The sequence below is a fragment of the Enhydra lutris genome, unplaced genomic scaffold, assembly GCF_002288905.1.
Source record: "Enhydra lutris kenyoni isolate GAN:26980312 unplaced genomic scaffold, ASM228890v2 scaffoldscaffold58, whole genome shotgun sequence".
In the NCBI taxonomy this organism is placed as follows: domain Eukaryota; kingdom Metazoa; phylum Chordata; class Mammalia; order Carnivora; family Mustelidae; genus Enhydra; species Enhydra lutris.
The window spans coordinates 5,061,460-5,086,234 of NW_019154142.1; the positions used below are offsets into that span (position 1 = coordinate 5,061,460).

At 41.1% G+C, this 24,775-nt stretch overlaps 1 protein-coding gene across 3 annotated transcripts; it reads right to left on the reverse strand.

Annotated features, from left to right (window-relative positions):
• Positions 1-1,124: 1,124 nt before the first annotated feature.
• Positions 1,125-21,524, reverse strand: LOC111158297 (adenosylmethionine decarboxylase 1). 3 transcript variants are annotated; one of them, XM_022520236.1, is made up of 9 exons: positions 21,099-21,524; positions 7,336-7,422; positions 6,260-6,386; positions 5,566-5,668; positions 4,417-4,459; positions 4,167-4,311; positions 3,967-4,059; positions 3,732-3,887; positions 1,125-3,335 (listed from the first exon to the last, which is right to left on the reverse strand). In XM_022520236.1, exons 1-9 carry the CDS (start codon positions 21,206-21,208, stop codon positions 3,195-3,197), a joined length of 1,005 nt encoding a protein of 334 aa, XP_022375944.1. In that variant the 5' UTR covers positions 21,209-21,524; the 3' UTR covers positions 1,125-3,194. The 3 variants fall into 3 exon arrangements, with proteins under 3 accessions (XP_022375944.1, XP_022375945.1, XP_022375946.1); XM_022520237.1 differs by lacking the exon at positions 7,336-7,422 and having other exon boundaries at positions 21,099-21,351; XM_022520238.1 differs by lacking the exons at positions 4,417-4,459; positions 5,566-5,668; positions 6,260-6,386; positions 7,336-7,422 and having other exon boundaries at positions 21,099-21,352.
• Between the last annotated feature and the right edge of the window lie 3,251 nt (positions 21,525-24,775).

Consider the following 24,775-nt stretch of genomic DNA (forward strand, 5'->3'; position numbering starts at 1 on the left):
TCCACTTTCTGGAACTGTAGTTAAGATTTGCATATTCAACTTTGTAAATCTTCCCTAAAAAAGATGTACAGTAGATAGATGGATCTAACAGAGCATGACTGAGGACAGTTTAAGGTAGGATATGAAGATTCAATGTACTATTTTAAATACTCTCCAAATGAAATGTTTAATTACAAATCTCATCTATTTTCTCAGGTACTAGCTAATCCCTGCAGAGGTCAGTTACAAAATCTCTCACAGTAGAAGGGATAGACTCCGAAGAACAGTTTTCCATTTTAACAAGAAAAAAGGAGTGGGGGAGAAAACCTCTAGTCTGAAGGTGGGGAGTCAGGAATTGGAGTTATTTGGCCAGGACAATGCAAGTAAGGTCCTTTACCTTTCATAGTGTAATACTGCATCTGCGACTCAGATATCTGAATCTCGTCACTTAACTGTTCCTGTAAAAGAACCTGGTGTTGACAGTATTATGCTATGTGACATTTTACTTTTCTAGGACCCATCCTTTTTCACTCACATCATAGAAAATATTCTCTAATCTGCTTTTCCTGGGAAAGATTTGAGTATACATTTTTATAAGACTCCGACTTTCAGATTATTGTAGACCATGAAACTTAACAAAAATTTTGCCAAATAAATGAGATATGTACCTAACATGGCAAAAAATCATCAAGGTTTTAACTCTGTTCTAGTTAACAGAAATACCGGTGAATGAAATAAAGTGTGTTTACAACTTTTTCCTCCCCGCTGCCACCAGTACGCGTCTATTCCTCAATAAAGGTTGAACACTTTACCTCCCAACTTTTGGTTTAACTCCCAACTCACAAACACACTTTCTTAGTCTTACTACTTACTCTTCCTACTCTTTGATATCCAGTATACATATAGAACCCAGCTATTTCTTTTAAGCTTCAGTTATGAAACCCCTAACAAAAATGCTTAAATCTGAGTATAAATTATTCTCCCAGGAGCTTAAAGATCTTATGTCTTCATGATTACTCTCCCAAATGTTAGAAAATAACCATTAAATATAAATTTCCTCAAATCACAAAAACTAGATGTATTTTTAAAATAGTATACATGACCAAATACTAGACAACAGAAAACTTTCTGAATGTCACTGGACAATGAATTAAGCAAAGTTTTATTGAAGCTTAAATTGTGGTACAGAAATACATTTCAACTGATTTAAGTCCAACACCATGAAGAGAGAAATAATGGCACCAAAATTTTCCCTCTTCTATCATACACACTAGGATTAATTTCAATTACTATTTAATCTATAGTTTTAATTTTTCTAGGCTTTATTCCATACAAATTTGTGCAGTTTTTCAACATTAGATAGAGATCTATTAGGAGAAAAAAAAAAAATCAGACCTCAAGCCAACAAATGTCATCAAATCTACTGGGACACTGTTCAAGAACAAAATCCACTTTGAGCATTGGTCCTCAAAACAGTACCAAAACATCAGGTACCGTGTGCTAATTACAGAATCAAACTGATCCACTGACTGAAAGTTTCTTCAATGAAACTTCGAATTAACATGCTTAAAATAAAAGTCAAAATTTGTGTTCCAACCACTTGATTTCAAACCAAGTAGATTTTATGTTTAGAAACACTAAAAAAAGTGTTTCATTTATAAATACAGAAGGAACAAAAACATCACTGCATCAATCCAGAAAGAATCAAAAAAATTTTTGTGAGGACAAGAATATAAAAAATTTAGTCAACTTTGCTGTTTTCTCAGCTGCTCAAATCTCGTATTGCAAATATAGCTAAAAGATGCCAACTCCTCAAAGCCTTTATTTCTAGTCATTTCCCATTGACCAGTTTGGAATTTTGTCTTCCGGACAGCATTCTGCTCCATTGTGTATGTCTGAATAACCTGAATGGGTCTCGTTCTGGGGAAGTTTCACCTGATGCTATGAAATCATGGTGAAAGCAACACCAGGAAGAGAAACAGTTCAAGTCAGAACACTATCATAATGCATTACAAAGTCCAAGAACTTTAAGTCACAAGAGGACAAGGACTCCATTTTCAACCAAAGTTTATGGTATAGTATGAATGAAGATGACTGGAGATAGCTACTAAAGTAAAAGTTAAGGTGAAATCATCTGAGCTGACTTATTAAATCCTGTAAATACAACCTTTATTCTTAATTTCCTTGCTAATAGACTTAAGTGGTAAAATTATACAAGTACTTACTAGCAAGTTACTAAACGCATGGTACTCATGAGAAGCTAATCTCATTTAATGGGAACAGAGAATGGCAGTTTCTGGAACAGTTCTGCCAGTATACCCTAATATAAACGTACGTGTCTTCCTTGCTCAACAACAACAGGTTTGTCACTATCTCCCAGAAGAGCCCATGTCAATATAAAAGGAGGCCAAACTCGCTTGACTTTAAAAAGAAAATTAAGCCCAGGGTCCACTCTCCCTTCCCCCTCCCGGGTATAAGATTAGTATAAACCCACAGTGTAACAGTGTATTGCTTTATTGGGGGGGAGGGGTGTTTGGGAGGCAAGACACCATGATGAGAACAAAATCAATTAAAGGAAGTACAGGTACAGGAAGCAATAATGTCAAAATAGTAAGACACAAAATGGAAAACTGCAATCATTTTCTTAAGAGGACTTGACTCGTGGAAGATAAACTTTAATCGCTGTTGCAAAAAACATCTGTATGAAATAGAAACTGGTTTCAGTAATATTAGTAGAGAGTATGTTCTAGAAAGTGGAGGTAACTGGACGTAAAATCCTGGCAGCAGTTTAATAGAACAGTCCCAGACGATTAGGCTGAGGCCAACACCTAATGAGGACGAAAGCCTTGTCTGTGGGGAATTTTGGATGATACCTGGAGAAATATTACACTGTGCGTAAACCAAATTGAATTGTTTTCACAAGTGTGGTAAAGTTTCATATAGTAAAAGTTTTTTTCTACATGCACTTCAATTTCACAGCAAGAGTGGCATAGGATACCTAAACACAGAAGAGAGCATTCATGCAAGATATCTAACTCCTTGATATAATAATGCATACAATTCAAAATGATTACACTATCATTACATCTAGGGCTTTCTGTAGCTACAAGGTGGTGGTTATGGAAAGCATGGCCCCCGATATCAATATCTAAAAAGCAGCCACCACCTCCTTCTATGTGTGTTCTCTTTTTGCGTTTTTTCTTCATTTTTATTAATCAACTCTGCTGTTGTTGCTGCTTCTTAGCAAAACTGGTAAAAACAAAATTGTAATCATTGAACATAGCGCTCTGGCAATCAAGACGTTTAAAGCCGTCAATCTTCTGGGGTGAAGAAAGCACTGTGCGACATTTAGAACTCTGGGGAGAAAATTAAATAAAGCATTAGTGTTTCCAATCTGAACAGATATTTTCAAACAAAACAGTCACTTAGTAAGTATTTAAGACTACTGTCTGAAGAAAAACTGTGGCATTTGAGTATTTCAGCTGTCTCATGGGTGGATGGAGTGAGATATCTTATGTTATCCCCCGACCTGTCCATCTATCTACAGGAAAAACAAGACAGAAGGAACCCATCAACTGGGCTACATATAAAGTAAGGACCAAGTCTAATCAAAGATACAAAGCATCTCCTCTACCAGTAACCTTAACAGTAGTACTTCTAGATATCTTATATATGCCATCTTAGAATACATTTGATAACATGACTATCCTTATTTCCTGAAAGATTTTATTGTCAATAATAAAACAAATTACCTGATTTACAAACAGGGTGGTCACAAATTTTCCTGGCTTGAAGACTTCCACAACTTTCCTGATCAGGTCATCATAGGAGGTCTGACTTAAGTTTGTTTCAAAGCTAACATAAGAAAATTCTGGTTCTGGAGTGATGTGAATAGTCCAATAAGTTCCCTTAAAGAAACAGTTTTATGTTAATAATAGAATGGATACTCTTAAATATTTAATAATTATTAAGAAAAATATCACTTACATCTGATTTCATTCCATTCATCGAATACCCACAAGGATTGAAAAGTGTGGCATCAATGACAGAACCTGGTATCAGGTCACGAATTCCACTCTCCTGGGAAAAGAAAGAGTGAATTTGAAAATTTGAAATTTGAAAAATGAGAATGAGTTAAAATATTTAGTCCCCAGGAAGGATCCAGAATTATTCTTGAAACTGCTTACACGAGTGACATCCTTTGCAGTAACACCATCTTTCATGTAGAACTGGTCCATAACTGCTGGGTCAAGCTCACTCATCAGAATTTCCAGGGTTTGATCTGGCTGACTGATTACCCGAGTCTCTGGGAAATCCAAAGTATACAAGTACCTATACAGAAGTAAAAAGTAGTTTCTAAAAAGGACAAATGGCAATTTAAGATAAATTCTATAGAGACAAAGAAAAAAAAAATCCATAAAACTGTGTCCAACATACCAACAGTCAGAATTCATACGTCCCATACAATATGCTGCTCCATCTGTTGAGGGAGAGAGTGAAAAGTAATTTAACAGCTCCATTTGGTAGAATAGCTTTGCCCCCACCCTTCCACTGGTTAGGGTGATAGTGCTTGCCTCCTATCAGAAATGTTATCAGTGAAGGGAAGTGAGTTCACAAGTAGGCAGAATGCCCTCTGTCATCCCTTAAAAAAACAGTTCACTAGACTATTTATTTTACCGTTATTCAGAGACATATTTCAGCTAGTGCATTAGTCTGAGTGCTGAGAAAACTATGGCTCACTCTCCCCTAAAACGCCATTAAGGAAATGGAATTTGATCACCCATTTATCTACATTCCCAAGTAAGTACAAATAATTTTATGTAATACATTCTTTCCATATTTTTGTTCCAAAGCCTCACTCAACACAATAAATTAACTGGGAGATATTTATACTAAATTATACTCATCACTGACACAGCCTTGTGTAATATCTTATTAGTGGGTAAGAATAGGATAAAAATCGGACTTTCTTTTCCATGCCTGTGAGGGAGGAGGGGACGGAAATCTTAAATCCTGCCCATCAGTGGTTTTGTGCGAAGTTAGTAAAATCATCCTAGGTTTTCAGCCACATCTAGGATATAAGGGTGTTAAGGGTGTTAGATTAGATAACCTTTAGTTCCCTGACCTTGAAGCTCAAAAAGAGAAGATCTATAAATAAAAGCTTAGTAAATGGAAGAAAATCTTGCCAATTTGTTTGAAGAGACACTATGATCTCACTGTGTTGATCATTAAGCCAGCTCAATTCCTGAATAGAATGGCAGGCCAGAGTTTCTTAACATGGACCAGCATCTTAGCATGAGTTTGTATGAAGACACTATGCATTGTTCTGGATGAAGGGAACAAACCACTAAGATATAAATTAGAGCAAGTGGCTAGACAAAGATGATCCCTCCCTCCGCCAAGTCATCATCTTTTCAAAACTAATGACCTGATGTGCATGCACATTCTAAAATTTATAATCTTTACTGATATTTTTATCTTAATTATAACCCACCATATTTGCATTCACATGCTTTCACATATATAAAAAGATCTCTGAAAGGACAGACCTTCTAAGGAAACGGTTTCAATTCTATTTAAACTCACTTGGGAAAATTGCATTAAGAAACTCTATTTCTTCCTGGAAATTCCGGTGTGGGTACCCTTGGTGAGACGGCTTCATGAAATTCTTACGAGAATAAAAGAAGCTCTGAAAAAGACAAATAACTTTATATGTAGGATTCTATCACCTTTCCTAGTCAACAATTTTTTGCACATGTATACCAAAATCAAATCTATCAATATTTCCTCCAATGAAATTTAACATATTTTCCCTTTAATATGTTTAAAAGGTAAGTGGTCTTTTGCTGGCCAATAAACAAAAAATGAAGGCCACTGCATCAGAGCAAGGTTCCAGACCAACATCCATGAGAGAGTGTTACACAGGGCAACTTTAAGCTGTGGAGAAGAATCTCAAGAAAGCATTAAAAATGCAGATCCCATCTGTGAGTTTCTGGAAACTAAAAAAATACCAATCTACTCATGATGGTCACAACAACTGTAGAGACAAGGTACATTAATTATTTCTGGAGCAGTTATTTAAGCTCTGAGCTTAATTTTAAACAGGAATGGAAGCAATAATCTGAGAACATGTGTACATTTAGTTTGGAGAGTCAGTGATTATCCGTTACAACTAAGCAGTAAATATACAAATTTATTTACTAGGCATATGCGTATCACAGAGCCCTAATGTTTGCCTGGAGGGGAAAAAAAAAAAAAGATTAGGTGTTTGGTTACTTACTTGAATTGAATCGAACCCACTGTAATCCCTAGCAAGTTTCAACAGGGGAACCAGTGCTTTCAGCAAGAGGGTGGTACCACATGTCTTCAAAATGAAACGTCTCTTGGAGACAAACATGCTACTCTCACTGCATTTGGAAAAAGTCACAAGGTTATAATGAGGTTTATGTATTACTGAGATGCAATTAATCTATTATTATTTACGATGTAAAATCTGGCTATTAGTTTTAAATGTGAAGATCTGAAGGAAGCAAAGAAAGGCACTATAGTATTCCTCTCTATTATAGAGAACTCCAAACGGAACCCACAGAAAGGCCTTGTATTAGGCATAAAACATACTAGTTCATTACACAAACCCTCTTCTACTACTAAACTTTCCTCCTCACCTCACCTATCTTAGCATTATTATTTACTGAAGTCATACTTTACTTCAGCTTGTAGCACGGACTCTCACAAGTATTTCTGTAAACATTACTTCTTTTACTAGATAATAAACTCCATGAGGAAAGAAATTTGTTTTTACTCACCATTATATTCCTAGGGCCTGGCACATCATAAGCTTAGTAATTAACCAGGCACTTTATGCAACCATGTTAAATACCGTACCTGCAAGGCCCATTATAATATGTATAAGAAACAAATGTTTTTACTGGGGTGCCTGGGTGGCTCCATTGGTTAAGTGTCTGCCTTCAGCTCAGGTCATGATCTCAGGGTCCTGGGATGGAGCCCTGCGTCGGGCTCCCTGATAAGCGGGGGGGAGTCTGCTTCTCCCTCTCCCTCTGCCCCCACCCCCTTGCTTGTGTACCCCCTTTCACATAAAAAAAATAAAACAAGCAAACAAAAAAACCCAATGCTTTTATTGGATAAATTAGCTTTGTACCTATAAACATGTTGAATGGCTTTCTTCTCCTATACACTGCAGACATTTAAACTGAACATTTTGTTTTATACTATTATTTCTCAAAGTAAGGTAAAAATGATTATAGTACTAGGATCCAGAAGAACAATTTGCTATTCCATGCAAAGTATGATTCAGACTGAAATCAGGTCGCTAACACCTGTTTTGGCAGGACTTACCTGAGTACATAAGCTTCCTGCTTGTCAGTTTTTGTCACACTTATGATTGAACATTGCACATCCTTCAGAAGAATGTCCCACTCAGATCTATTATTCAACAACAAAAAAGATGATTAAGTCATAACAGTACTTGCCTACTTGAATAAAAATTGTGAAGCTTTTACAATTTGGTGTTCTAACACAATTTACACCCTGCATTTTATATTTGTTGTCACATTTTTGTTCCAGCTTCCGGGTAACACTTAATTTTATTTCAAAAGCCTCCTATATTGACATATCCACCAACTAACAGAGAGCAAAATGGAAAACTGGAAATTTTAAGGTACTTGTAATTTACTAAGAAAAAGCAAATGACGAAATGAATAAGCCATGCACAGAGGAAATTTAAGCCCACAAACCAAGGACAATCATCTTTCACCAACAAGCAAGCGAAGAAGTAAGTCAAAAGGAGTCTTTTTTGTCTATCAAATATTCTTTTGTATTAAAAATCAAGCACAGGGACACCTGGCTGGCTCAGCCAGTAGAGCATGCAACACTATCTCAGGGCTGTGAATTCAAGCTCCATGTTGGGTATAAAGGTAACTTAAAAAAAATAAAATTAAAAACAAAACAAAACAAACAAACAAACAAACACAAAAACAAAACCCCACAAGCATAGTACCAGTCAATCCTGCTAGCATTTTGTGCCTGTTTCATCATTTTCTAAAAGAAACTATATGACTAATCACAGAAAGCCATAATTCCTATGTTGGGTAAATTGGTTAAATTGAACAGTAGGGAGACCTACCTGGAAAAACAGATTAGTTAGGCTTGCTAATGATTTCAAGATTTTATTTATTTATTTGAGAGAGAGCGCACGCACAAGTGCACATGAAGGGGGGTGGGTAGGTCAGAGGGAGAAGCAGACTCCCTGATGAGCTAGAAGGAGCACAATGCGGGACTGATCCTGGGACTCCAGGATCATGACCTGTGCTGAAGGCAGTCACTCAAACCAACTGAGCCACCCAGGTGCCCTAGGCTTGCTAATGATTATAGAGCCTATTTGCCTAAAACTTTAGCAAGGAGTTTTTATTTTTTTTTATTTTTTTTTTTTAATTTTTATTTATTTATTTGACAGACAGAGATCACAAGTAGGCAGAGAAGCAGGCAGAGAGATAGGAGGAAGCAGCCTCCCCGCTGAGCAGGGAGCCCGATGCGGGGCTCGATCCCAGGACTCTGGGATCATGACCTGAGCTGAAGGCAGAGGCTTTAACCCACTGAGCCACCCAGGCGCCCTAGCAAGGAGTTTTTAAAATCTATTTTTATTTTTGGGGCACCTGGGTGGTTGGTTAAGCATATGCCTTTGGCTCAGGTTGTAATTCCAGGATCCTGGGATTGAGCCTTACACTCCATTCCCTGCTCAGCAGGGAGCCTGCTTTTCCCTCTCCAGCTCCCCCTGCTTGTGCTGTCAAATAAATAAAATCTAAAAAAAAAGACTGAAATTTATTTTTACTTTTAAGAGATGGAAAGTGGGAGGAGAGGGGGGAGAAAGAGTGAGAATGATTTCAAGCAGATTCCCCACTGAGTGTGGAGCCTGACATAGGGCTTGATCTCACAACCCTGAGATCATTACCTGAGCCAAAAATCAAGAGTCACACACTTAACTGACTGAATCACCCAAAAGCCCCTGCCAAGCAATTTTTAAGAGAGCTAATAATTAGCTCTCTTTTAAAAAGGTGCCAACTGTTTATGTTAAAGAAAAAGATACACATTTGGGGTACCTGGGTGGCTCAGTTGGTTGGGCAACTGCCTTCAGGTCAGGTATGATCCTGGAGTCCCAGGATCTAGTCCCACACTGGGCTCCTTGCTCTGCCAGAAGTCTGCTTCTTCCTCCGATCCTCCCCCTTCTCAGCCTATCTCATTCTCTCTCAAAGAAATAAATACAATCTTTAAAAGAAAAAAAAATACACAATAGAGTGGGCCATATCTTGGCAGTTTGTTTCAAAAATTTTTTAAAGATTTTATTTACCTGATAGAGACACAGCTAGAGAGGGAACACAAGCAGGGGGAGTGGGAGAAGGAGAAGCAGGCTTCCTGCCAAGCAGGGAGCCCGATGGGGGGGGGTTTGATCCCAGGACCCCAGAACATGACCTGAGCTGAAGGCAGATGCTTAATGACTGAGCCACCCAGGCGCCCTGTTTCAAGTTTTTTAAATTATACAATTTGTTGTTTAGGAAGAAAAAAAGTTACAATTAAGATGCAGTTCTGAGCAACAGGAACTGTTATTTTAATCCTCTTATTGTAGGTGGTCATGCAATAGCTTGGCCTTTCCTATTTCTAAGACTCAAAGTTCACTACTGTATGAACATTTCAGAACCCACTGTATTTCAGTTCCACAAATGATATCTTTAATGAAAAAAAAAAAAAAAAAAAAAGGAATAATGGGGCTCTAAAAGAAGCTATTGCTTTTCTGCTTTGTGACATTTCTTTTCTTTTTTTTTTTTTTTTAAAGATGCTATTTATTTATTTGACAGTGAGTGAGATGGAGAGCAAAGCCAGGGGAGCAGGAAAGGGAAAGGGAGAAGCAGGTTCCCCGCTGAGCAGGGAGCCTGGTGAGGGGGGGCTCGATCCCAGGACCCTGTGATCATGACCTGAGCTGAAGGCAGCCGCTTTAACCGACGGAGCCACTCAGGTGGCCAACTTTGTGACATTTCTCGCAATTAATTGTCTCTGGGCTTTGTTTCTTCATACCTGGCCGGCAATTAAAACCTACTTCACATGACTGATAAAGATTAAATTACATAATGCATACAAAATTTACCTACCTGATGGAAAGAATTTAAGCACTGGATACGTAGGTAAGTAATAAAATTACGGGGTCTCTCTTTAGAGCTTATCTAATTCAGGTCTTAATAACTTCTCACTAGAATTCAGCACTCTTGCAAATATTCTCTTCCACCCACTGGAAACGCTACCTCCTCAGTTATATTCACTATTCACGCAGACTCCTTCACCCCATTTTATTTATTCATTTTTTTTAAAGATTTTATTTATTTATTTGACAGAGAGAAATCACAAGTAAGCAGAGAGGCAGGCAGAGAGAGAGGAGGAAGCAGGCTCCCTGCCAAGCAGAAAGCCCGATGCGGGGCTCGAACCCAGGAGCCCGGGATCATGACCCGAGCCAAAGGCAGCGGCTCAACCCACTGAGCCACCCAGGCGCTCCCCTTCACCCCATTTTATAACTGACATACACCACTCTAAGCTTAAGGTACACAGCACAATGGTTTGACTTACACTTTTGTGAAATGATTACCACAGAAAGTTTAGTTAGGATCCTTTATCTCACATCTACAATAAAAGAAGAAAGCAAAGGGGCGCCTGGGTGGCTCAGGGGGTTAAAGCCTCTGTCTTCGGCTCAGGTCATGATCCCAAGGTCCTGGGACTGAGCTCCGCATCCAGCCCAGCCCTGCATCGGGCTCTCTGCTTCACCAGGAAGCCTGCTTCCTGCCCCCCCCCCCCCCCGCCTACTTCTCTGCCTACTTGTGATCTCTGTCGAATAAATAAATAAAATCTTTAAAAACAAACAAACAAACAAAAAAAACTTTTGTTTTTTGTTATTTTTAAAAGTAATCTCTGGGGGACGCCTGGGTGGCTCAGTTGGTTAAGCCGCTGCCTTCGGCTCAGGTCATGATCCCGGGCTCCTGGGATCGAGTCCCGCATCGGGCTCCTTGCTGGGCAGGGAGCCTGCTTCTCTCTCTGCCTCTGCCTGCCTCTCTGCCTGCTTGTGTGTACTCTCTCTCTCTCTGGCAAATAAATAAAAATCTTTAAAAAAAAAAAAAAAAAAAAAGTAATCTCTGGGGCTTGAACCCACAACCAAGATCAAAAGTCGCATGCTCTGAGCCAGTCAGGAGCCCCATACAGCCTTAAAATCTTTAAATCTAAAATTGTTACATGCTCCTTTACTGTTTAGGACCTGTGGGACTATTTGCTGCCCCCAATCTTTTTTCTGTGTTCAAAATGTTCAGAATGGGTAATTCCTACTGATCTATCTTCAAGTTCACTCACTCTTCTGTCATCTCCAATATACTAGAGCCTGCCCAGGAAACTTTTTATTTCAGTAGTTATTGTCCGGTTCCATCTTCTATTTCTCTAAGCCTTTTTGTCTTTTCCTTTTAAGAGTGCTCACTCTTCTTATAGAATGGTTATGGACAGCTGTTTGTAAAGCTTTACCTACAATCACCTTGAGGTTGTCTTTTTCCTTTGAGGGATGTTGAAAACTTCTCATTCATAAATTGAGCAATTAATGATTGCATCCTGAACATTTTGATGTTATGTAATTTTAAATCTTGTTTAAATCCTGAGGAGCATGCTGATTTTTAAAAGTTTTAGCAGGCAGTTGGAATGCTTAGGTTCAGTCTTCAAGTTTTTTATCCAGCTTCTCTGGGTTATGTTATGGTTCCAGTTTAGTTATGAAAGCTCTTGACATGGTATTCAGATCTGTCCTGCTTTTGTGTCACCCACTGGCCAGACTGGGACTGCAAGGTGATCTATCAGTTTTCAAAAGCCTTTAATATACTGTTTATGACCAGATCTATATAGGAGCAGCTCAGTGGCGTTTATATAAATCTTTATGGGATCACTTACTTCACCTCTCTCCTTCGCGTAATCTTGGGTCCTCTGGCTACAAACCCAAGGCTTTAGTTTGTCCACCTGCAGTAGGCTGCCTGTGACTATCTGTAACTTGGGCTACAAAAAGGGAAAAGAGCAGTAGGAATATCCATGATGCTCTTCACTCTTGGGACCACAGTGCCTCTGGTCAAAAAGCGGTTCCCCCTCCTACACCCAGAGTGTTAGGCATCTGTCTGGCCACCACAACTGTTACAGGGCTGCCTGCGCTGTGGGCAGAACACACACACACAGCAAAGCAATAAAAAAACAAAAAAGGGATTTTCCCTACTCTCTCTGACCCAAAGGAGCCAGCCCCCTTTCCTTCTCTGCAGACCAGAAAAAGAGGACCTATCCTGGAACCACTTTTGTCTGAAACTAGTGTGCAGTTACCAGCTTCTGGCAGCTTTTCAGATGACCCCAAGAGATAACCAAAGAGGAGGCGGGGGGCGAAGAAATGGGAAATCACAGTTGTTTCAGGGGTATTTTGAGTTATGGTTTCCTTAAATTCACCTGCCAACATTTACTTTTCAAAGTCCTCAGCTGTCCCATGCAATCTGCCCAAGGTTTTTAGTAAATCCAAAAGAAAGCAGTGTGCATTCCATTCTGAGGGAAACCAAAATGCTCCTGCACTCATTCACCATTAGTTAATAAATTTTGCAACCAAACTCTTCCTCACCTTAAAAAAAAAAATTCTCTGGGGCACCTGGGTGGCTTAATGGGTTAAAGCCTCTGCCTTTGGCTCAGGTCAAGATCCCAGGGTCCTGGGATTGAGCCCCATATCGGGCTCTCTACTCAGCAGGGAGCCTGCTTCCCTTCCTCTCTCTCTGCCTGCCTCTCTGCCTACTTGTGATCTCTGTCAAATAAATAAATAAAATCTTAAAAAAAAAATCCTCTAGTATTTTTTCGAAGTCACAGTATGAAAGAATGCAGCTGCTTTAAAACACCTTAAAACACAGCTGAATGATCAACCAAAAAGACAGCATCAGAACCAATAGGCTCGAAAAAAGAATAAATCCAGGGGCAAGATGTGAGAGAAAACCGAAAAAGCAAATACAATGCTATACATGTATATAAAGAGAAAGTTGAAAAACCAACATCAAAAACAGCAGAGAATTTCAGCTTATTATTTTAACACATTTTTTTCAGGAAAATAAGCCTCCTTTTGCAAATAAAGCTTTATGGGATCATAGCCACACCCAAATCATGGTAAGTATCCCCCTCTCCAAAATAGGATGCTCTTTACCACCAACGGTACATGGACTGAATAATACTAGGTCACCATGCCAGAAAGCAAAACATTAACAGTATAGTGTATTTGAAGTTTTCTTAAAGAATCTGTGATTCAATAAAAACATAGTTAAGCTGGAACATTTACAAGGGAAAAGATACACTAAGATGACAGACTTCTAGGTCATGTGATGCAACAAAACCCAAAATGGACAAATGACCTTCAAATGAAGGTGCCACGAGTACAAAATTGGGGGGGGGTAGGGAGCCACTGAACAGTGGTAAGAAAACTGGATGTCTACACAAAAGAATGAGGTTGTATCCTTACCTTACACCATCTACAAAAAATAATTAATACATTAAAGACCAAAATTAAGACCGACCTAGGACATAGGGGAAAGCTTCAGGACACTGGATCTGGCAATGCTTTCTTGGATAGGACACAAAAAAAGCACAGCCAAAAGGACAAAAGCATTACACCAAACTTAACTTTTGCACATCACAGGAAAGTACTAAAAGGAGAAAATACTTGTAAATCATATAGACGATAAAAGGTAAATATCCAGAATATTTAAGGAACTTCCCCAAGAACAAAAACAAATAACTCAATAGGGCACATGGCTATTTAAGTAGGTGGGAGTGTGGGACTCTTAAAATGGGGTTGTGAGTTAGAGCCCCATGTTGGTTACAGAGGTTACTTAAAAATCTTAAAATAAGTAACTAAATAAATTAACCCCATTAAGAAACTGACAAAGGACTTGAATAGACAGTTTTCTAAAAACAGCCAATAAGCATATGTAAAGATGCTCAAATCACATAGTTAAGAGAAATGCCAATCAAAACCATGAAATAACACCTCACATCCATTAGGATGTCTACTATTAAAAATACAAGTTTTGGCAAAGATGTGGAGAAATTTTAACATCTGTGCATCACTGGTGAAAGTATCAAATAGTAAAGCCATTATAGAAAACAATATGGACATTCCTCAAAACCCTGAAGATAGAATATACCATATGACCGATCCAGCAATTCCACTTCTGGGTACACATCCAAAAGAATTCAAAACAAGGTCTGGAAGAGGTATTTGTACACCCGTGTTGTCGTTCACAACTGTCAGGAGATGGAAGAAACCTAAATGTCTACCAAAGCATTACTCGATAAATAAAGTGTTATATATACATACAACACGGATGAATCTTGAGAACCTTGAAATAAGCTACATGAAATAAGCCAGTCATGGAAGGTCAAATACTGACTGTATGATTCCATTTATGAGGTACTCACACTCCTATGAAGTACCTAATAAAGCAGTCAAAATCCTAAAGGAGATGGTTGCCAAGGACTCGGGGAAGAGGAAAGGGGCAATTAATGGGTATAGTTTGTTTTGTAAGATGAAAAAGTTCTAGAGACCGGTTGCACAGCAATGTGACTATACTTAGAATACCACTCACTTAAAAATGGTTAAAAATGTTAGTCTTTTTTTTTTTTTTAAAGATTTTATTTATTTATTTGAGCGTGCGCGTACAAGCAGGGTGAGCAGCCGGCAGGAGAAGCAGGCTGCTTGTGGGATCCCACAACTCCAGGATCATGATCAACTGAGCCACCCAGGAGTTCCAGTGTTCAGATTCTTTCAAATCACAGTTTTACAAAGTAAATGTCTATGGAACAATGCTGCTGGCAGGTGGAAGAAATCCGTCAGAGTAATCACTCTCATCACCTGATGAGTTGGATCCTTGGTAGAACATACCAGGTCAGTAGGTCAGATCCAGTAGGTCAGACATGCTGCAAATGGTGCCCAGAAATTTGCATTTAAAAGGTTTCCATGCGAATAAAAACTGCTGGTTTCAGGGTTACCAAGTAATTTACCCAAAAGTCACACAACTACATGAAGTTTCCATGAGCTGTGACCTTAGGTAACAGCCTGATCGGTCTGTTTTAGAGACTTTTCCCTTACCACACTACATTCGTATCTTACCCAAAATATTAGTCTTTGTTTGGGTCAACAGCATCCTAAAATAGGACATCATTTTTCAGCAAAGCCTAGACTGACCAGAGGTTAAATTCTGAGTATACCTTTCCCTGAATTAGGGCAGTTCAGATATCCAGAAAAACACCTTCCCCTTTTGTTCAAAGAAATCAACTGAAAATACACTGCTAATTTTAATTCCAATATTAAATTCTCTATCAAGCTTTAAAATTTTAATCACTATTAGTATAAACACTGCTACATTCAGTTGATTATTACTTTCAATGCATACTTCTTTAAAATGAGTGCTTTGGGATAGCAGTTCAAACTTTTTTGAAACTTTTGTTAAGAATGTGGGGCGCCTGGGTGGCTCAGTGGGTTAAGCCGCTGCCCTCGGCTCAGGTCATGATCTCAGAGTCCTGGGATCGAGCCCCGCATCGGGCTCTCTGCTTTCTAGGGGAGCCTGCTTCCTCCTCTCTCTCTGCCTGCTTGTGATCTCTCTGTCAAATAAATAAATAAAATCTTAAAAAAAACAAAAAAAAAAAAGAATGTAAGGAAGCTTAATTCAGTATGAAGATTTCTAACTTCAAAACATTTACGAGGGGCATGTGGGTGGCTCGGTGGGTTAAAGCCGCTGCCTTTGGCTCAGGTCATGATCCCAGGGTCCTGGGATTGAGCCTCATATGGGCTCTCTGCTCAGCAGGGAGCCTGCTTCCCTTCCTCTCTCTCTGCCTGCCTCTCTGCCTACTTGTGATCTGTCAAATAAATAAATAAAACCTTAAAAAAAATTTACAAAAAAAACCCAACCCCATTTACACTAAAAGGTTTCTTGGCAATGGGTTGTAAATTTCGTCAATGTAAAAAATCACTGATACTGTGCAATGATGTGGTTAAGCAAGGCAGAGTTCTGGGAAAGTTAATGTTGAAGTGTAAATTACAATCTTTCCAACTGCCCCCAATCCTTCACTAAAAATTAAATTTTAGCTCACAAAACCTGAAAACAGCCAAAACATCCCACTGATCCTAAATGTCTTCTCCAACATGAACACTATAGATTCCAGTTTTTATGGTTTCACAGTAAGTGTGCAAATAATACACCTTTAACCTTCCCACAGTTAATTATTTATTCTCTTCACCTCCACTACAATTTCCCATCTGAATGCACCTCATTACTATGAATAGTCCCTCAGAGTTATAAATTCAAAAGCAAAAGTCTTTCTTCTCAGGAAAATTTTTTATTTTCTAACAGACTTCCTCCCCATAGCTGCCATTTCCTATAACATAAAAGGCTTTTGTTTGGTCCGACAACCCTAAGACCTTTTAATATATGATCACCGATTTCTGTTCACGTCCTTTTGAAATCTGAAAAACCGCAGGTTAAACCTAATATATCATCCTTCCTTTCACATTCAAATTCAAGTAATGTGTAAAATAATTTTGGAACATTATATCATCTATTCCTTTATTCATATGGATACACTGGACTGTAGCTTTTTCTTCAACATATCATTAACCATTATTCTTCAACCTGAGCCACAGAAGATTTTCCATTTTTAAAATTTATTTTTTAGAGCCCGATGTGGGCTTATCTCACAACCCAAGAACAAGAAGGGGCGTCTGGGTGGCTTGGTTGGTTAAGTGACTGACTCTCGATTTCAGCTCAGATCCGGTCTGCATTGGGCTCCATATTCTCTCTCCCCAAGGCCCCTGGGTGGCTCAGCGGGTTAAGCATTTTACTTCAGTTCAGGTCATGGTCTCATGGTCCTGGGGATTGAGCCCTGCATTGTGCTCTGTACTTGGTGGTGGTGGTGGTGGTGGGGTCTGCCTTCCCTCTCCCTCTTACCCAGATAAATTAAACCTTAAAAAAAAAAAAATTCTCCCTCTGTCCCTTCTCGTACTCTCTCGAAACAACAAAAACAACTATATAATGTGCACTTTGTCTCCCTTGATAAGTTAGTAAAAAAGATTCTCAGTGTTCTGTAATTTGTTCAGATTACAAGTAAGGTAAATTCCACTAAATGGCCTACAGGAGAGCAGGAAACGTTCAACAGAGAAGTTCCATATCGACTTAGGAGTTAAAGCTTGGAAAGATGAACCAATTTTGCTTCAAGTGCACTGTATTCCCTCATACTGCATTAAAAATAAAATTCCAGATGGAGTGCAGAGCTAAATATGAAAAACAAAATGAAATTTAGGAGGAAAAAAGAACATGTTCATTAATCTAAAATGAGCCAAGATTATCTTAAATAGGATGCAAAACTGCTAACTAGAGGCAGCTGGCTGGCTCAGTTGGTAGAGCAGGAGACTCTTGATCAAGTTCAAGCCCTATGCTGCCTATATAGGTTACTTAAAAAGATTAAAAAACAAAACAAAAAAACCTGAAACAACAACAACAACAACAACAAAAAAACCATATAAACCCTCCTAACCATTAAAGGGAAAATATTGCTAAGTTGGATTACATTAAAACTATGCAATACTGGGGTGCTCAGTTGGTTAAGCCTCTGCCTTCAGCTTGGGTCACTATCCCCAGGTCCCAGAATCAAGGTCCATTTCAGGCTCTCTGCTCAGTGCTGAGTCCGTTTCTCCCTCACTGCCCCTCACCACTGCTCATGCTCTCTCTCAACACCTAAGTAAAATCTTAACCCCCCCCCAAACAAAACAAAACCTATGCACTCCTGTTTCTAAAGATATCACTAATAGAGTGAAAGGGGAAGCCACTGAGGGTGAAAGGTATCTGTAATACACATATTAGAATTAATCCACAATATATTAAGAACTCCTACAAACTGCAAAGGCATTAAAAAAAAACAAAAAAACAACCAGGCAGCATTTCACAAAAGATACCCAAATGGCAAATAAAGATATGAAAGGATGCTCAACTCTATTAGTCCGATGGGAAGTATAAACTATTATACACCCTCAATAGCTAAAATTAAAAAGATAATACCAAGTGTTGGATGAAGATATGGAGCAACTAGCACCATCATGCTGGATATATATATGCACAGCTTATGACTTAACAATTCTACTCCTAGGTGTGTATGTAACAGAAACACATACATATTGCTCACACAATATGGTATACTAAATGACGTATTAGTGTTCATACTATTATGAACATACTTGTTCATAGCAACATACTTGTATTAACAATTAACAGCCTATTTGCTTAAAAAAAGGAGAAAAGGAGGGGCGCCTGGGTGGCTCAGTCGGTTAAACGTCGGCCTTCAGCTTTGGTCAGGATCTCAGGTCCTGGGATTGAGCCCCATGCCAGGCTCCTTGCTCAGCCAGGAGTCCACTTCACTCTCTCCTGAACAACTCCCCCACCCCTGCTGCCTTGCGCACCCGCGCTTTCTCTCGTAAATAAAATCTTAAAAAAAAAAAAAGGTGCGGCGAGTGGGGGGCAGATGGTCTTTAAAGGCAAACCAAACAACTTCCCCCAAAGATGATAGTAATACTTATAGAGTGGTTATCCTGTGTCAGTTTCATAAGTATTGTACGTATACCCACCCACTTAATCCTTACAGAAGACCATACAAAGAGAGGTACGCCATTATTATCTTCATTTTAGAGACGAGGAGACATCAAACAGCTAATTATTAAATGCTGTCTGAACTAAAACTTAGATATTATATGGCAATGTACTTAACCATTTCATTATGCTTTACTTACTAGATTATAATCCTCCTCTGGGCCCTGCAACTCCCAACTCAACAGACTAGAGGCCAATGATCCCTCTGGCCAGGCCGTTAATTTTAGATGATTTACCTAGCATCTACTATTTTTCACATTATTTTTTACCTCCTTGTAAATAACGTAACCTGTACATCCTTGCTTGACAGGTCACAGAGAAAAGTCCCTACCAAGGATGCCAATGGACTTCAGCTACATGCAACAGATTTTTCAGTTCTTACCTGCTCTATCTCCAACAGCTGAAATGTGATATAAACTCTCAAATCTGACTTAACGAATATTTAATGTCTGTGGCACTAAATTCACAAACAAAACAATATTCTGCCCTTTAAGGTTTAACTTTTGCCGTCATTTTAAAAGCCACATTGAGGAAGCAAAACAATTTCAGCTGCCGAAAGTACAAAGGAAAAGTGGTTCTCAAACCTTTAAAGAAAACAACCTACCCTTTTATAAGCCTTTCTCCATGCTCCTTGACTCCGAATTTAACCAGAAAAGCCGAAGCTTAAATTCTGGCATTTTTGCCAAGCACTTGGAGGGAGGAAAAACCCTCTTTATTAAGAATGCGAGCTTACAAATTTAAAGCTTCCAAACATTTGAAGAGCCAGAGCAAAACAGTTTGTTATACACCTTATAAGACTTACACACTAGTAAGTCTTCTTCATTGACAGGATTATCTAATCACAATTGTTTAATCAGACGCAAACCACCACCACCACCACCAGCGAATTCTCCCCTTTGTGAAATGGAGGAAATACTAAGCCTCCCCGTTTTTGTAAGTAACTGCTTCCTATAATATTAAGTGTTTAAGGCTCAGCCTGGCACGTAGTAAAGGGCTACGTTAGACATTTTATGCGACGCACAAAGCCTGAAAAATGAGCCCTGTCACATTTTAGCAAACAGGACGCTTTCCAGCAGGAGAATCCCTCAAGATAGACTGCCTTAAAAGTCCCGGCAGCACGTGTCAGCCTGGATCCCCTTCTCCAGTTGCTTTTTGTCAGGGACGGCGGCAAGCGCAGCCTACATTCCTGAAACGCCCATTGGCCCACACCCTGGGGCCAGGCTCTTGCTCGGGCCCAGGAGCTCATTGGTCGTCGCCTCAACGAGGCAGCCGCGCCGGTTCCTCCGCGACACTGCCACACTCGCCGCACTTGTACGCGGCAAGGCAAGCGGGGGATAGCGGTGTGAGCGCCGCGACGAAAGGCCCAGCACCTTCGCAACCGGCTGCGCTTTTATCTGCGCTCGGCTTTCTCCAAACCACCAGAAGACCTCTCTCTTCTCTGCGATCAGCCAAGCTCTCTCGCGTGACCGCCCGGGGTGGGAGGCCGGGGCCCCAGATTCCTTTGCAAGCTTAGGCACTAAAGGTATTATGTCCTGGCTCAGACGGGCCTCTAGCCCGTAAATGCAGTCAAACCTTCCAGCACCCCGCACCTCGCCCGGCACCTCGCCCGGAACCCGCCGACGCGGTTAACAGGTTACACACCCAAGGTCAAGAGTCTCCGGGGCAAGCCTCAGTGGGCTCCGAGGCCGTCTCCCGGGGCCGCCCAGAAAAGGATTTGGTGCAGAGCACATTAGGGCGGCGGTGGGGCCCAGCCACTGCGACACTGCTCCCGCCCAATCCCCTCCGCCCGGGCGCCACATGCTGCCAGCGCGGACCGCGGGAGGGAGGGAGGCCTGCGCGCCAGACCCTCGGTCCGAGAGCGGGGGAGCCCCCTCCTCCCGCAGCACGAGGGGAGAACCAGCCCGGCTTCGGACTCACTCCCTCCCTCCTCGCTCCCCGAGACGGGCACGCCCAAATTAGCGCCTGACTAAGCCTGCTGAGCCACACCTGCCGGGAGGCAGCCCGCGCGGCCCCAAGACGTCCCCAACCGAGGCCCCGGACCGCCAACTCCGGAGGGGAAAGCCCGACGGCGCGGGCCCACAAACCACCCCGAGTGGCGCCGCCCGCCGCCCCGCACGCCGCGCGGGGGACGTTACCTGAGCACGCGGCGCGCCGGCCTCCTCCCCTCCCCCCGGGCAGCGCCCGGCTCAGCAACGGCGACGGGAGGAGCCGGCTCGTGCCCCGCGTGGACGCGGCCGCCCCCCCCCCCAACATCGCAGCCCCACCAGAGCCCCCGAAACGAGCCCCACCCGGGGATGTGCCCCCACCTGAAAGCTGCGGGCACCCGGCCCCCGCCCCCCGCCCGAGGCTGATGCCTGCGAGGCGACGACAGCCCCCAGCACCCACCTGGGGATGGTGCGAAGATCTCCAGATCCTTGGTTTGCGTCGGGCTGCTGCCTGGAGAACCAAACCTCCAGAAGCTTCTCGGTCCCTTCGAAAAAATGTGCAGCTTCCATCACCGTGAGACTAGCGAACAACCAACAACCACAGAAAATCAACTAAATTAAATCTCTTCTCCCGCCGCTGCCGCCGCCGCTGCGGATTGTTCCAGCTGTGTTACTTAAGTTCAGGTTCCTTTTTTTTTTTTTTTTTGCTATAATTTTATATTAACTTTTTTTAAAAAAAAAGGATTAATAAAATTTTCCCGGCTTTTTTTGTGAGCGAAAGTTGAACGTGAGTCTGTTGGAAATAGAGGCAGATACAGTTCAGTCTCTTGTAGTCCGCTGTTTCCCCGTTAGAGAGAGTAGAGCGAGCGCTAGCTAATGTCGCCGGCCATACTGTGGAAGCGAGAGCGCTGCGTGAGCACTGCATTTATATACTCCGTCTCCCACGAAAGGCCAGGAAGTGACGCAACATCCCGCCCCTGAGGCTCATTGCTGCTGCCGCCTGTCAATCAACAGCCGCGAGTTGCGGCTGGCTGGCGGCCCGCCTGCCAGGAGCGCGGGGAGATACCCGCCGCGCTGCGGTTCGGGTTCGCGCTGTCCCCTAGGCGGGAGACGGCGCTGTGTGGTCCGGCTGGGGTTTAGAAACCTGGGGTCGAATGCAGAATGGGTGGGGAGAACGGGAAGGGAGTGAGGAAAGGCTGCGCCGTGCTGCGTTAAACAACTGATTAGCAGAGAACATGGGTGGATCCTTAGGAAGGGTTGGCGGGGTTCGGCGGGGGCGGTGGCCACTGCTGGGATGGCGTGGTGGTTTTGATCCTGTGCAGTTCACCGCGATTGCTGAGGTACTTGGCCATTCTCTAAAGTGCGTTTCCCCCAAGGCGAAAGAAGCCACGCATTAAAACTCAATATATGTCCGTGACTCACATGTTGCTAAGGGTCGGATTAGAAGGCACTTTAATTCTGCTGGTGCCTTAGCTGATGTACGAGTAAACGCAATTCTCGACCCGTTTACACAATAGCCAGAAGCGATGTCTCCCCATTTAAAAAGAGAAAAGCAACGTGGCGCCCAGCCTCGGAGGGCTCCGGCTCTACCTACCTCCCACCATGTGGCTCGCCAAGCCTTGGAGTTGGTCGAGTGCGGCAGCTGCCGTGAAAGCACTGGCAATTCCGTGCTCGATTAGGTCAACTGGTGGGAATTTATTTTGCAAAACTATTTCTAGAAACTGGTTTATTAAATATAATCTGAAATTGTTTGATAATTTTTTTTCTTTGAATGTTCTCAAACTGATGAACGAGTTGAAAGGGGTGCCCCCCCACCACAAATTTACAGTGATACCATCTCACGTGCTTCAGAAGAATTTGGAAATTCATAGAACAGGCATTCTGACCTATCACTAGCGGTGATTTAAAGAACCATGAATTAAAAAAAAAAAATAAAGAACCATAAATGTAATACTTAAGTAATCAATGTCAACTGTAAAATAGTTGGCAAGTCGTGGTTTTCAAAGTTTAACCCGAGGTGGCAAAATTGTGGCAACAAAGTTACGACTTTTTCCTCGGGATTATAGGAGAAAAAAACCCAGCCTGACATAAAAATTACCATTGTCACAACACAAAAGACTTTCTTATCATCCTTAGAGAAAGACTTCCCTCAACTGAAAGTGAAATGAGATAATGTTTTAAGCATGAAAAACTTAATGAAAAAGATGTGGTTTGAATTTGCACTCTAGATTCCCTCCAGGGTAGTATTTGTCTTACAAGAACGTAAATTTGCTCACATTTCTCTATGAAACCTGTTGAAAGAAGCTATGTTGTGTGGTAGGTACATAGACTACTCTTGCCATGTTTTTAAAAGCATCCAACTCAAGCTGGGAATTGGGACAAAAGGTAAATGTTGCTTATTTTATGATAATAATAATTCAAAGAGAATGTGGTGGTTATACTTGGAATAAAGATAAAAGAAGTATTTGTGTTTTACAAGCTATTCAATTATTTGATGCTTGCTTATTGAAATGAATCTGTCTACTAAACCACCTCAAACACTAATTGTGGTGTAAACATAATTTGGCTTATAATTGCTTATAATTAGTTGCTTTTCAATTACTATTATGCTTTTTCCCAATGCAATTTAAGTTAATATAAAAGTGCCAAGAATCTTGGCAAGGTAAGTCCTTGTTAATTTGGTAGAGGATATTTAAATAGTGTCTACCAATTGGATTGGTCCTTTGTAAAATATATTATTTTTCTCAAGCATCATTACCATTTTGAGGCTCAAAGTCCCTTGTACTAATTACTAAGTTGGTCAGTTAATCTCATTTGAATATTCTGCTAAACTTAATATGTCCAAAACATACCTTTGGCTCTCTCAGATGATTTACCACAGGGCAAGCCTGAGTGATTATTTTATTTTATTTATTTATTTTTATTTTATTTATTTATTTATTTTTTAAAGATTTTATTTATTTTTATTTGAGAGAGAGAGTGAGAGAGAGCATGAGAGGGGAGAAGGTCAGAGGGAGAAGCAGACTCCCCATGGAGCTGGGATCCCGATGCGGGACTTGATCCCGGGACTTCGGGATCATGACCTGAGCCGAAGGCAGTCGCTTAGCCAACTGAGCCATCCAGGCGCCCCTATTTTTTATTTTTTTTAAGATTTTTATTTATTTATTTGACAGACAGTGATCACAAGTAGGCAGAGAGGCAGGCAGAGAGGGGGAAGCAGGATCCCTGTTGAGCAGAGAGCCGGATGTGGGGCTCGATCCTAGTACCCTGAGATCATGACCTGAGCCAAAGGCAGAGGCTTTAAGCCTCTGAGCCACCCAGGTGCCCCTGTTTTATTTTATTTTTTATGGTTCTCAACTAATTTTTCTCCAAGCCCATCTCCACTATTTGCTTACTCTCTATGCCCTAGGCATACTGACCGTTCCCTTTTTAGGTCCTTTTCATTTGTCTCAAATGCTCTCTCTCCACTTTGTATAACTTTTTCATCCTTTTCACTCAGCAATTAGCTTAAATGTTCCCCTCCTCTGAGAGGTCACCTGTGGTCGTAGGGCATAGGCTAAACTAAGATAACAAAGAGACCCCCAAATACAGTAACTGAGAAAAAGATTAAAGTTTATTTCTCTTTCATATAACATCCAGAGGCAGGGAGGTGATAAAGGGTGAGTGGGCACCCTGCTTTGGAAGATCATACAGGGACCCTGGTTCCTTCTAGTCTGTTCTTATCACAGCATGCAATCTTCATTCACATGATTAAAGCTCGTCCACATCTGTCTATATTCCAGCCTGGAAAAAAAAGAAAAAGAGAAAGTGCAGAAAAACAATTTTCTTTCTTTTTTTTTTTCAATTTTATTTATTTATTTATTTATTTAACAGAGAGAGATCACAAGTAGATGGAGAGGCAGGCAGAGAGAGAGAGAGGGAAGCAGGATCTCCACCGAGCAGAGAACCCGATGCGGGACTCGATCCCAGGACCCTGAGATCATGACCTGAGCCTAGCTAGTTGCCTGGGCAAAAACTGGCCGATTCTGTTACTTAAGAGGAAACGGGGAGAGAACGGATGTGGGGGCCTTTCTCCAGGCCTGCCACACCTTTCTTTACTTTCTAATCTCCAGTAACCAAGTAGATACTCCTTAACAC

Excerpts from the sequence above, each read along its gene's own strand:
- LOC111158297 (XM_022520236.1), bottom strand. The coding sequence starts at position 21,208 with ATGGAAGCTGCACATTTTTTCGAAGGGACCGAGAAGCTTCTGGAGGTT. Across the intron at positions 6,387-7,335 it reads CAGGAAGCTTATGTACTCAG|TGAGAGTAGCATGTTTGTCT; the intron begins GTAAGTCCTGCC and ends TTCCAAATGCAG. Across the intron at positions 3,888-3,966 it reads TGAATGGAATGAAATCAGAT|GGAACTTATTGGACTATTCA; the intron begins GTAAGTGATATT and ends TGTTTCTTTAAG.